The 14095-nt window shown below is 43.5% G+C and overlaps 1 protein-coding gene across 2 annotated transcripts in view; it reads left to right on the plus strand.

The window, feature by feature from the left end:
- The first annotated feature begins 1559 nt into the window (after nt 1–1559).
- PREX1 (phosphatidylinositol-3,4,5-trisphosphate dependent Rac exchange factor 1) overlaps nt 1560–14095 on the plus strand; it is a 176825-nt gene continuing 164289 nt past the window's right edge. For both annotated transcript variants that reach the window (XM_076351609.1, XM_076351610.1), the window contains exon 1: nt 1560–1757. In XM_076351609.1, the coding sequence (XP_076207724.1) occupies nt 1596–1757 (162 nt within the window). In that variant the 5' untranslated portion in view covers nt 1560–1595. The remainder of the gene's footprint in view (nt 1758–14095) is intronic.

Here is a 14095-nt window from a genome sequence, read left to right on the forward strand (position 1 = left end):
CCTAAGTCAGATTTTAAGAGGACAATTGTGTATGTTAGGCTGCCATCATTTTCTCCTGAACAGAAAACTTAATGACTAGAGTAAAGATCAGTCAAGACAGAAAAGTCACTGTTAAGGTAAAATACCCAAAGAGGTATTTTGTTTTAGCCTGAGGAAGATGATGATTTATTACATTATTTGTGTTAGTGTTTAAGGTAATAGATTCGATAAGTGTCTCTATCCTTATGCCACTTAAAAGTTCGCATTATTAACATTTTTAAAATTTCCTCTTGAAACTTTTTTTTCTTAATTCAAAATAAATAAATATCTGTTTGTAGTTTGACAAAAGCCTGGCAGCTTTCTTGTGGTGTAATGAAGACATCTGGGAGAACCTCCACTGGTACGAATCAAGTTACCTTTTTGGAAGACAGTGGGAGCAGCACCGAGTTGCAGGACTCGGTCTATTTTTGTGTGCGGTTTGCCCTGTTCACCCCTGCCCTTATGCCTTGCACTCACTTTGCACAAGCAGTTACAACCGACTTAAAAAAAAACACGTATTTTTGATTCACAGCAATGAAACACGTTTGTTGTATATATTCTCTGTTGGTATTGAAGTCTGTGATAGCTTATTTCTGCATATTTGTGTACATTCTGGTGTGTGTTTTCCTGTATGTACTTCTTGTGTATGAGCTGTGTTTGTGTGTCCACCCCTCAGCACTGTGCAGGGGAGGGGGGTCCGTAGATTTGGGTGCAGCTGTCTGTATGTGCCAGTAGCTGTGGTGTGTTTTACCTCCGTGTGCTGTGTTAATGAGGTGTGGGGTGTGCGGGGTGTGTGTGGGTCCAGTGTCTGGGTGTGCTGTGTGAATGTAGTGTGCGCTGCGTGGTGTGGGGGGGTGCAAGTGCATGGCGTGTGAAGTGCATGGGAATGGGGGATGTGAGTGCAGGGTGCGTGGTGTGCGTGTGAGGTGTCCATGTGTGGGGGGTGTGTGTGGGATGAGGGAGTGCGGGTATGAGGCAGGTGCGAGGTGTGTGTGTGTGGCCTGAGGGGCTGCCGGTGTGTGGGGGGGTGAGGGAGTGCGGGGCGTGAGGTGTGTGTGTGTGCGCGGGTGTGAGGGGGGTGTGTGTGTAGGTGTGCGGGAGTGTGGCGGGGTGAGGCCGCGCTCCCGCCGCGCCGCCGCTCCGCCCCCGCCGCTTGACCCTCGCACCCGCCCAGCCCGCGCTCTCGCCTCGCCGCCCCGTCAGGCCGCTGCCCGCCGCTGGCCCGGCGAGGCCCCCAGGGGCCGGGCTACACCGCCTTTGCCCTCCCCGTCCCGCCCTCCCCGCCCGCCTCTCGCTCCCCCCACCCTCCCCGCCGCCGGGGCTTCCCTTCCCTCTTCATTCAGCGCTGCCTCGCTGCTGTGCGCTCGTCGCGCCGCTATCCCGGCATGTCCCGCAGCCGGGCTCCCCTCAGCGACCGGCCCCTGTAGCGCCTCCACCCGCGGGCGAGGCAGGGCCGAGGGGGCGGCAGGGGGGTGCCGTTGCCCACCCGCGCTGGGCACCGCGCGGCCATGGGGGGCTCCTGAGGCGGCCGAGGAGAGCGGCGGGGAAGCGGAACGCCTCGCCCCGCGGCCGCCACCATGGAGGCGCCGCCGCTGCCGCCACCCGGCGCTCCCAGCGCCACGGAGCCCGCCGGCTGTCCCAAGGACACCGACCGCCAGCTGCGCCTCCGCCTCTGCGTCCTCAACGAGATCCTCAGCACCGAGCGGGACTACGTGGGGACCCTCCACTTCCTGCAGTCGGTGAGCGGCGCCGCGGGGCGCGGGCGGGGGAAGCCCCCTCAGGGGCACCGGGGGGCTGGGCGGGCGGCCCGGCCCGGCCCGGCCCGGCCCGGCGCGGAGCGGCTCCTCCCCGGGCGGGCCGGGGGTTGCGAGTGCGTCCCGGCGGCGCGGCAGCGCCTGGCACAACCTGTGGGAAGTGCCTAGGGCCAGGCCCGCTCCGCCGCGGGGGAGTTTCTTCTGCTCGAGAGGCTGAGGGGGGGACGTGTGAGGGGCGGGCGTGGGTCCGCCGTGGGCAGAGCGGGACCGCCAGCAACCGCGTTTTCTTCTCCGGTGAGGAAAAACGGTGCCGCCGGAGAGGTGGAAGTGCCGTGGATGGCAGCATCCTGGCGGTGCCCTGGCCGCTGGGCCGGGGGAAGCACGCGGGTGTCGCTGCCTCGCTGGGGGGTGACAGGGACGGATCCAGAAATGAATCGGCTTTTCGGAATGCCTCATCCCTTTTGTTGTTGTTGTTTAGAAGTTGCTGTTGCACCCACTTGGAAACTCTATCCTTACTGCCTGTTATTTATAAATAAATACTATATATATTTTGCTTTAATGGTAAACATAAATATGTGATTGGGCCGGGTGTGTCCGTGCATGTGGAGACAATTATACCCGCCCTCTGAAGTGATCCACGGACTAGTTCAGAAGTAAAACTCCATCTGGGTATTTCCTTTTTCCTACATAGGCTGTAGATGTGGAATTCATCAGTGTACCACCACACTCCTGCAAATAACTAGAAGAGCCTGCAGTAAAAGTTACTAGATAACAGATATGCCATAAAAAAGAAGAAGAATAAACTGTTTGATCACACAGAGATCAAGAATCAAAGCAAGGGAAGTCTCTGCAGAGATACCTAAAAGATTGGACAGGGCAGAAATTCTGTCTGGTGTTTTGCTAGCTAAGTACTAAACCCTGATTTCATCTAAATGGGCTTAGACCCTGGACCTGCCTTTCTGGCAAGGTTTTTGTTTGTTTGTTTTTTAAAATCAGTTTGTCTTCAGTGTTTTTCAGATTCACCCAAGTGGCAAACTGTCCAGCATAAAAGATAAATGAAAAGGATGTGGTTGCTTTATGAAGTAGTCTGTACTTAAATCCTCCTTTTCTCTCTCAAACAGTTGAACTTAGAGTCTTTAATTTCAGAAAGCTTCCGACTGAAGTGCCAGTTAGCTTCCTTTAAAACTGGGATTCTGTCTCAGTGTGAGGAGATGCTTAAAAAAGCTACAAGTTGCAGAAGTGCCCCACCCTACAGACAAAACAAAACAAAACCCCTCAGAAAACTCCTCTGTCCTAAGTACTGAATTTGGGATTTTGTCAGCTGCAGGCTGGAACGCAGATTCAAGCTGCATGTCTTTCTAGCTTCAGTTCTTACAGCTAAATGCATTCACAGTGTTAACTAATGGGATTTTCATATATTAAAACCCAAAACAAATCTTTTGTTTATTTATATTCATTAACTTAGCAGTTTTCATGAGAGCAGTAGTGAGTAATATGCCTTAGGTAACGGCAGGAGAAGATGCTGACAGAGTACGCTTGGCTGTGTTCTCAGGATGGCACTGCAGACAGTCAGAGCCCTTCACAGTCACTTTGTTACTAGCTACTAGGTGTAGATTGGCTGTAGTATTATCTGAGGGGTTGGTTCTGGTAGTGCGGCTTCCCCCCCCCCCGGAGTTTGTGTTTTGATAATTATGTTTGAATAAAGCACTGAGGGATAGGATCTTTCCTATCTCTAGGCCTTGGTTTAGAACAGCCTTCATGCACAGGCTTAACTTTAAGCATGTGTTGAATGTTCATGTGCTGTGCTAAATAATGATAGTTTCTTCAATCATTGACCTAGTTCTTATGGGCTGAATCTCTATACAGCTGCATTCAGATAGTTGAATGGTGTTAGCACCAAGGAAAGGAGAATGAGGATCTACTGCAGTATGTGAGGGTAAAAAAAGCAGTAGTGGGATGAAATTTTTAAAAATAAAATTTGGAGTGAGAAATATTTTCTGCATAAATTTCATGGATGGCCATAACTTAATACCTTCTAACAAGATACCACAAAGGAAAGAATTCTGCCCTGCCTCCCACATTGGACAGCTGACATGACATGCAAGGATAGTATCATCTGCATAGTCACTGGAATTACAGGCAGTTATAGGGCAAAAGTTTTGCCTTATGACACTAATAAAAGTAGTGCTGTAGCACTGGGACCCTGTATTATCAAATCTACTTGGGCCTCACAAATAAAGTCCACTTTACTCCCATTAGTTTGTTTTTCTGAGTGCTCTGACGTTACTGCATAGGAACTGCTGCTCCTGCCCCACGGGTCTCTTTCTTACCATCTCATGTTCTGTGTGAGTAGCACTAACCCCGTGCAAAATAAATGTAAACTATTGCACTTCCTGGGGTAATGCACCTAGTTAACACTCAAACCTGGTTGGGTGATGTTAGGTTTTTTTTTTTAATAGTGTGAATTGTACTGAAATTGATTATACTTCCATATGTTGCAGAAGCAATTTTGGCTGTAGTGGAGAAAAGACTGCAGTTCCTCTGTGGAGGACAGCTGCAGTTCCCAGATCATATGGAAACTTGTTCCTGTCAAACATGAAATGAGAGATATGCGTGGTACAGGTTCCTTTGCTTGAGAAACTTTAATAGCTTTGATAAATAAAGGAAGGCTAAATCTCATATCTTTCTATTGTCAGAATGAGTTTTCCCTAAGTAGGATGAGACAGTTGTGCTTTAGAAGAAGGTTAGGTGAGGGAATTTGTGCTCTTTGTTAAATATTTGCTGTTGAAGCCCTAGTCCTCATTAAGTATTCTCAATAAACAATGTTTTAAAAAGCAAACAACTAAATTCTATGGGTTTATTCACAGGACTGAGGTTGCTTGCTAGCAGCAGCTTCCTGTGTTCCCTGGTAATGTAAAAGAATCTCTTAAGTATTTAATACTATGGATTTGCAAATAAATCAAAGTAACTTTGATTTATTAAGAGTATTTTGGTCCTTTTTAGAAGACTAATATGTGACCATGTTAAAGGAAAGGTTTCCTTTTTCTTTTCTTTTTTGTATGCTTAGAAACCTTTTCCCGCTAAGCTGCAGGGAAACTAGGTTTGCTATAAACGCTATAATGACTCAATCCTTATTTGCTTTTCCTAAAAGATTGTGGTTCTCATTTTGCTTCCATAGATTAATAAAGTGGGTATCATCAAAGTTATAGAACATGGAGTTCTCTTTTCTCACAATAAAAATTGTTAGTCACCATGAAGAACATTTTGCTATGAGATTTGTACTCATTTGATAAAAATGCTCCAGATGTTTACCTATTTAAATAAAATTTAGCCTCTAGAATCTGTTATATTTCATACCTCAAGTAATTCTGACAAAAGGGGTTATATCTGCAAATTTAACTTAGATGTCCCATGCCACTACAGCTAAATTAGGTTATTCAGTCTGTTAGATTTTAATACATGCAGTTAATTTTTCACTGTGTATGTTGTTTGTAATATTTTTATTCCATTGAATTTTGAACACAAGAAGGTATTCCTAGTCGGTTTTACTCCTGTTTAGTTTCTGGTACTCCTGTTGATAGGTCACGTTACAGTATTATGTATCAGAACTGTGGAGAGAATGAAACCCAGTAGCTTTTCTCTGTGGTTTGTTCCAGATCTCACAAGATGAGATGATCCATTCCAAGGGATATAGCTTTTTTTTTTTTTTTTTAAAATCGAGTCTAGATTTTATATTAAATGGTGATGCAATACAGATATGATACTCTCATGCTCATGATTTTGATAGTCTTACTTTTCCTAGATTAAGCCTCAAAATGAGGAGTTACCATGCTGAGAGAGGGCAAACTCTTTTCTAGCAGCTCACAGCTGATGATCTGAAGTTATTGATTTAATTATGAATATGCACATGCTGTATTGTGTCCTATCTTATCTGCCATTTTTTTAGGCAGGTGTGATGTTGCAAAATACAGTATCCTCCTTGAAGAAATGCTGTGTAAATCAGGAGTATTAATAGATAATACTGCAGTTATGCAGATATTTTAATAACTTTACTAATAAAGGCTCATTACACAGCCCAACCTTTTAAGCGGCAGGGAGAACTACAAATGTACTGCTGCCAACGTCATTAAAGAACTACTGATCAAATAAGAAGCAAAGTGGAAAATTGTCAGAAGCTAATGGAACTTTACTAAAAGTTACTGATCAAGTAAGATAAACTTCAAAGAGATAAAGGCAGATAATTCTGTTGTAAGTCTCTGGTGAGATCATAAACCATAAGGACTTTCAGTCTCCAGACTTCAAGATTCAATTAATCCTTTGCCTGCCTTTGGCCTCTTTTAACTCTCTGCAACAAATGCAGAAATGTTTACATTTTATATGTGATCTTGTAAATATTTCTTTTCTGTGTGACAAAATTAAACCAGGTGATAATTGAGTTTGAGTGACCAGTCAGGTAAATGTCAAAGCATCTGCCTGGTGGTATGCAGTCTTGCACATGAATATGTGGCTGACAGCAGTCTTTGGGTACTGAGGTGCAATGTCTGCACATTGCAGCCCTTAAGCTTACCCGATCTCTAGGTATCTGTTCTTGCCTGTGTTGTCAATCTGTATGGAAAAGTCGCAGACAATTCACTGAGAAAAGAAAGGTTGTGGTTTGTTTGAATGCCGCATGGTCATTCCACAGAATCCCAGTTAAATCTGTGATACTAATATTGCAGTAATTAAAGACAGTCTTTCAAGTAAGGAGACACAGGGGCCCGGCCCGGAGCGATTTCAGACATACTCATTGACCATCATTCTAAAAATAGATTAAATAGTGGGTACACAACAGTTAGATGTCAGTATTTAAAGGTTTGGTTTACCAGTTTGTAGATATAATCATATGAATTACATGTGAAAGTGTAGTAACAGTAATTATCCAATACACTAGATTGCAAAGGTAGGTATTTTGTTGCATACACGTTTTTTTGCCATCCTTTAATTTCACTGAACGCTTAGCTCTAACCTGCACATGCAGCTCCCACAACTTAGGTAATTGCAAGTATATAAAGCCAAATTTTTCTCCACATTGTATATAAATATGGCTCTTTCATCTTTCCAAAGACAAACCACTAACTTGTAAATTTTAATGTCAGAGTGACAGGATGTACTTTCAGCTTGAGCGATTGCTGTGTGTTCTGTGCAGGCATGAAAACAGTATGGAAGTTGAACTGTCCTTATCAGACAGTTGGATAAGTAGTTGTACCAGGACTATTTTTAGGTTCTAATATTATGCTATCCTTTATTTTTATATGAAGACATCTTATCAATTGTATAAATACGTTATGTTAGGACACGTGCCATCAGATAAATTAACCCACATCCTACAGACTCAAAATATTTGTTATGCTTCCTTTTCTTGCTTGCTTTGTAGTTGTAATTGATCTAGTATATCTGGATTTTGCACTCCACCCATCTTGAAATATGATAAGCATCACAGGATTTTTTTTCTTTTTTCATATTTCACAATCTTGTTTGCATCCAAGATTAGGGCACTGGTGCTCAGATAGGGTAGCAAACAGACCATTTGTCTCAGCTGTGAGGTGTGGTTTCCTGTCCTACCCTGTTCTCTGCCTGTTTCATCCTCAGTAGATGCAGATAAACTCTGATTCTGGAAGGTGAACCATATGGTTTGGGTAACGTTGCTCCTTTATCATGAGACAGCTAAAAGAGCAATTGGGGAGAGGAAGGAGATGGAAAAGGAAATTTGTTTGGAAGTAATCTAAATTAGCTTTGCTGTTCTGTTGTTTCAGCCAATTAGTCACATGCAGTCACCTATAGCCAGTTGTTACAATTGTGAATGATCAAGATTTTCTACTGTTGAGTCTTAACAACATGGGACATTTTTCTTAAAAGCCCAGTTCCTGACATTGAGGAAGATCACAGCTTTCATTTTAAATGGCATGTTTGTAGCCCTTCTGGTTGTAAAGCAAAGTTTGAAGATACAACATCAGCAAAACATAAATGCTTATGAGTTTTTAGGGGCTTGTGTTATGACTTGAATATTTGGGGCTGGCAATTCTGCTAGTAGAGTTTTCTATACAGACTAAGTTTAGTGCAAAATTAGCTGCTAAAGGCTGAAATGCAAACAGATTAAAAGGTTCTTTTGCTCTGGATACAAAGAGAGAATATGAAGAAAACAGTCTGGATGTAGAGAGTGAAGCAGAAGTGAAAAACAGAAAAGCAAAACAAAGCAAAGAGAAAGCTCTGAAAATATTTATTCATCGGAGCCTGCGGACTGCAGAGCCCAGTTTATGAGCCACGGGTCTAAGAGCAGGGGTGGAGGATACAGAAGTTCCAGGTTCTCTTCTGCTCTGAGATGCATGTCTGAGCTTAATTTTTCACTTGGAAAATTGTGTGACCAGCCCATGCCTTTTGCAGTGAGGCTTTAGAAATCAAAGGTATATAGGAGTACAGCAGATTTTCCATATGAACAAAGTTGTTTAGTTCTTTTTGCATTCTCACAGAATCTCCACAATGAGAAAATATCAGTAAATTCCCTATGTAGTTTCACCAGTTTACTGTGACACAGGTGAGAAAACTCCTTTCTCTTTGCTTCCCTTAGCTTGTTCCAGCTTGGTGTGCATCTGACCCATGTTATCCTTTATCTCAGACCTGCTTTGGTCTCGTTACATCCTTCAGAATGAGGTGTTTGACCTGACTCTGGCTCTGCATCTCCCCCTCCTCTCAGTTGCAGTGATATCATCAATCAGCCCTTTTGCCATTTGTCCCTCCCTCTCACTTCAGGGATGCCAGTTGTTGTCTGAACATGTGTCATGATCTCTGGGGGGGGGAGGGAGAGGTTGGCTGCCCTGTGCTTTCCCAGCGCCAAGCTGGTGCCTCTGCAACAAAACTCAGTCTGGGAGCTGAGTGAGTGTAAGGGAGGGACTGAGACCCTGGGCTTTGGTGGAAAGAGCATGTGGATCTAAAAGTGAAACAAGCATCTCAGCAGAAATTGAGGGAGTTGCTCCTCACATAGCTGAATGCATGTTTGATTTTACACAATTTTTGGCTGATTTTTGCAGGAAGCAGACTGCTACCCATTATGGGAGCTTGCATGTCCCTAAATATAGGAAGAGAAAAAGTTTGAAAGCTTTGCTAACTTTCCACTTCCCAGGTCGCACGGTGTTTGTGCCATAGGCAGGAGTACTGCTTTGCAGGGGTGGGAAATGTGGTTCTACAATTTTACATCATATCATAGAATCATGAAAAATAGTCTTGGAGAGGATCTTGACAAACCATCCCATCATGTTCTGATCTGAAAGGAGGGTAATTTCTGATGGTTTATCCTCGTGTTTAGATGTCCTTATTATTAGAAATGGCTTCCTAATGTCTAACGTAATTTCTAATCTTTTTTTGCACTGAGCACAGAGGTGATCTCTTTCTCTTTGCATCAATCTCTCAAGTATTTCATGGACGTTTTCACATTTCATTTCAGACTAGACTAAATTGTCAAATTATTTAACTTTTTTTCCTCAAAAACTATTTAATTTTACCTCTGATAATTCCTGTGCTATTATCTGGATTCTCTAATCTATATGTTTCTTGAACTCTAGTGCCCAAAACGCAGGCACAAGACACTCCCAAGGCTTTAGCAGTACTGAGTGAGGGAATGGATTACTTCACGTTTTCTGTACATTATACAGCAGTATTATTGTAGCACAGGAGCCTTAAGAAAGGTTTATCTGAATTTGTACCTGTATTGGAGGACAGCCCATTGCTCATACCAGTGACCGTGACTAGGTGTCTGCATAGAGGATTTATGGGGGCAGGCTAACATTTAGACTTCTGGGATGTATGCTGGAAGGGCAACACTGAACCCTCCTTAAGGGGAAGAGAGAGATGTGTTTTCAAGCCAGCTTTCCTATGTTCAGATCCTGGCAGTCCCAGAGGCATCCCTCTCTGAGAGGGTATCTGAGGCCTGAAAAAGCAGGATCTCCCAAGTGCAGTGTCTGCCTGCAGGCATCCAGATGAGTCCGTGACAGATGAAGCTTTCAAGAAATTACTTATTTCTGTTGCCTGCCTGTTGTTTCCTTCAGGCACTTGCAAGAAAATATAAGGGACTATGTGTGAATTTCCTTTTTCCTTCCAGCTGTAGAATCCCTTTTCTGTTGTTCTTGTTTCCAGCCTCAAACGGATTCTCAGCCTGCAGTGGGTGTTTTCTTGGTAAAGGCCTTGCACAGTTGTAGTGTGTTTTAGGATGTAAATGGTAATATCTGGTTTTGACTTTGGTGATGCTTGAAATCACTGTGCAATGCAGTCTATACTGGTCACCACCAGAGAGAGTACTACTGACCCACATATATCTGCTTATCCCCTAGGCCTTCATTATCTGCAAAGACTGCCATCAGTTTTCTTGCATGAAATGGGGATTTAATGACAAAGCTTTGCAGAAACCTTATCTGACCTCTCGGATCTTGTTGGACCAGGCCTTTCCTGTGGCAAAGGCTTTCAAATCTCCTGCACTTCATCTCCTTTTTTGACATACTTTTGAAATTAGGAAATAGAAATATATTCTGTGGACTCATGTAGTTTGTGAAGGTGTTTTTTTGTTTTTTTTTTTCCCCTTTGCAAATAGCAATTGCCATGATTGCAGAAATCTGTTTTGTGGATCAAATCTTTGAAGTTGTCCTGAATGGTTTTATCTCCCAGTTTCTTTGACTACATGGCAAGGTTTCTTTGCAGTCTCTTTCAGCCAGGCCCTTTTGTTTTGTGCTGTAGATGACATGAAAGCATGTGTCATTCACTAATGCTGCTGCTTGTTACCATTGTCTTTGTATTGTGGTGGGATACTTAATCCATATTTACACAGCAGTATTTCCATTAAATGCTCTGAATTGACAGATGATCCCTTGACTGGTGCAATCAAAGGTGATGCTGTTTCAGAGTGCATGAAGGCTGTTTGAATTAAGGACATAAAAAGTAGGGTGGGACTTGTGGCATAGGGTGGCTGCTATTTCCTCCTCTGTTAGGGTGGCTTCAATCCATTCCTCCCCTGCCCCCCTTTTTGTCTCTGTTTCTGTCTCAATATTTTGCGTTCTGTTTTCAACTTGTGTTGAAGCAACCAGTCCTGTCCCTTTGAAGGATGGACTGGAAGCATCACTATCTTATCATGTTTCTTATCTATTTCGAAGAGTTCCCATTTAGCAGTGGGAATGACTGCAGCATTCTCAGCCTTTAACAGCTAGAGGCAAGAAAAAAGATTTGAAATATGCAACAATGTCATTTCTCAATCAGCTACAGAGCCTTCATTGTGGAGCAATGCAATTCATGCAAAGCCATCTCTCATACAGAGACTGAATGCTACCTTTTACTACTTTTTCCTGCTGGATCACAAACTGAGGCTTGGACTGGGGGTTGTACCAACAGCGTGCCTAAGACCCGAGCAAAGTCTTGGATTTAAATATTACTGCAGATGAAGATTCCTGCTTGATTGCCTAGCCAAGCCTGATTAAAGCTTTAACACTGCCTTCTGCACATACGATTGAGTCAAGCTGTAGCAGACATTCAGGACTGCAGTAGATCTGTACTAGGAGAGAACCTCAGGGTGGTTACCTGTACTAAAATGCCTGACTCCTGCATATACACTCTCCTTCACCCTTCTGTAGAAGCCACTCATCTGAAGAGGCCTTGGCTCCCTTTGAACTGCAGATCTCAAGACCAGAGTAAGAGAAAACAGCTCTGTGGCGAGAAAACAGTTCCTTCACTCTTCCTAATGAGCCCTCCTCCTTAGAAGAATAACTCATTGCTTACACAGCTGATAGCCATATGTCAAGCCATGAGATAGTCATTGCCCAAAGCTGAATGGGAGCTCTGGTAGGTCTCTTGAAACCTAGTGACAGAAAGACAGGTATTGACCATTCTGGGCATCATGATGCTTATGTATGAAAGCCCACCTGCTTTTCCACCCAGTGCTATTAGCACAAGAACTTGTCACAAGCTGGCTGGCAATGTGACTTCCTACAGTTCCAGAAACAGCTGCAATTTTATGTCATATATCTTTGAGTTGCAGAGAGGGCAATAGATTTCTACACCTTGATTATTTAAAGATTAGGGTGGTTACTGAGATGTTGGGACTGTGGAACTGAGTTAAAGGAACATTTATGTTCATGTAAGGATGTTGGGTCAATCTCACTACTATTGCCATTGCTATAATTATTTTTATGGAAGCATGTCAGCCATACAAATAATACCTTGCTGCAACTTATCTGATGTCTCATGACTCATGGAGTAAATTTTATGACCGTTCTCAACCCGACTTTCATTTTGTACTTCTGGTTTTGCTTGTGGTCAGTTCTTGTGCCAGCAGGTTAATTTGTTGGTTCCCAAACCACTTAGCTTATGTAAAATGAGGGCACTTTCTTTTTTTTAACAAGCACTGTCTTTTAGTCATTAAAAATCTTTGTAGACTAGTCATCATTTAGTTGGCCCAGTAATACACTTTCAGTTTTGTTTTTTTTTTTAAAAAGGCGCAATCTAATATGCAGAGTACTGATTATATATTCTCTGTGGATTTGTCAGTTATTCAGTTGCCACTGTCTAAGAGTTAGGGCCAACATTTTCAGGGCTCCTTCAAGCATATATTAGGAACTGCTTGGCTGTATGTTTTGGGTGTGAAACTTGATGCGATAGGGCTAGGAGTTTGACTTGCACAAATCAGGCTGCTGGTTTAATTGTGAACCAGTGTCACTACCAGTGATGCCAAACCCACGTTCTTTCTGCTAATGTGTCTTGCCTTAATGTGTCAGAATGAGCAAATATTGATCGCTGAAAGGTCACACTGCTCACCCCTTCCCTGAGTGGACCACTTTTAAAGAGAGAGGCTAGCACAGCCCTTTGCAACTGGTGACCCTGACTGCTGAGGTTGCCATCAAGGGGTGATGCTTGTCTTTGTGATCTACGCAATTTATGAAGAAACAGCTTTGAACCCGTGAGACTCATTTTACTGGGTGGCTGTCAGATGTTAACTACCTTTGTACATAAGAGAATGGGCTTAGATTTTAAAAAAGCCTAACAACATCATCCACATCTTCTTACACGTTTTCTTATCTACAGTAAATCACTTTGGTGATAACACTTCTGTCTTGAAAGTTTTGCCTGCTCATGCTTCTGGCATCCTAGTGTGGTTTGAGTAACTTGGAACAGCCCACCATGGGATACATGAGGGAAATACATGTCAACAAAGAGTGGAAAACATAAAAGGTTGCATTTGGGGATTATTTTGGAGGCTAAGGAAGCTGACAATGCAAGGAGTTCCCTGATATTCAGTGTCCGTGGAGGGCCCTGCTTTGGGGACAGACTCCTGATAAGAAGTTGCATTTTAGTGAGTTCTTATCTCAGATAGGTGGGTGGGTTTTAGCTACACAGCAAAGTCTCTGGTCCCATGGGACTTTCTGTCTAATCTGACAACTGCTTTGAATTCATCACCTCACAGGGAGCCATTTGCTGTTAACCTCATCACTAGGTGGTTAAAGAAGCCCCTTTCATTTTGTTTGAAGGGGCAATAACAGAAGGTTGTAAAACTTTTGACCTGGTAAAATGTTTTGGACTCTGAAACCTGATTCTTAAACAGAATCCAGGTTGTTATGGGAACAATGGACAAGCCTAATGTAGGTATATATGAGTAGGCTGTGTGCTATTTAATATGTAGGTCACAGAGGAGAAGGCATGGAGGCAAAAGTTTATCTGTCTCGTTAGATCTGATCAGTGGTTAATGCCCTGTATTGTTAAGGAAGAGACTTAGGCTACAAATGTAGTAAACAAAACAGTGCCAGGCTTTATTCTCTGGCCCTGAGGCCAACCGGCATGATCTGGTCTGGTCTTGTAGCATTGAAATCTCTGAGTCTCAAAGTAGGATGGCTGCATTCGGACTGCCTATTGGGAATGGTCCTTGGCCCATCCTAACTCTGGTACCATGCCTGAGAATTGTTTAGAATGCTAGTAGGCCCGGGCCAAAGGGTGCCAGGACATATTCTAACAGTTTTCTAACAGAATTGCAAGGCTCAGGCCCATGTCCTGGCACTGTTAGCTTACTATTGTAGGCATAGCCCAATGTATTGATGCCATAACCCCCAGGCTGTGGCACATCTTGCTAAAATAGGACTCTGGTAGAACAGTGCTGCCCGTGGCAGAGCTGACACCCAGGCCCAGTGCTAGCTTTTTTGTGTTGGTGGCTGGTGTGGATGGGTTTGTTTCTGATGCTTTGTTGTTATGTGAAAGTTCTAGGTGCCAGGCCAGAAGTGTTGGAAATATGTTTTGTCAGCCTTCCTTAGATTTTTGTCGTT

Source organism: Aptenodytes patagonicus, chromosome 14, assembly GCF_965638725.1.
Source record: "Aptenodytes patagonicus chromosome 14, bAptPat1.pri.cur, whole genome shotgun sequence".
NCBI classification, from domain to species: domain Eukaryota; kingdom Metazoa; phylum Chordata; class Aves; order Sphenisciformes; family Spheniscidae; genus Aptenodytes; species Aptenodytes patagonicus.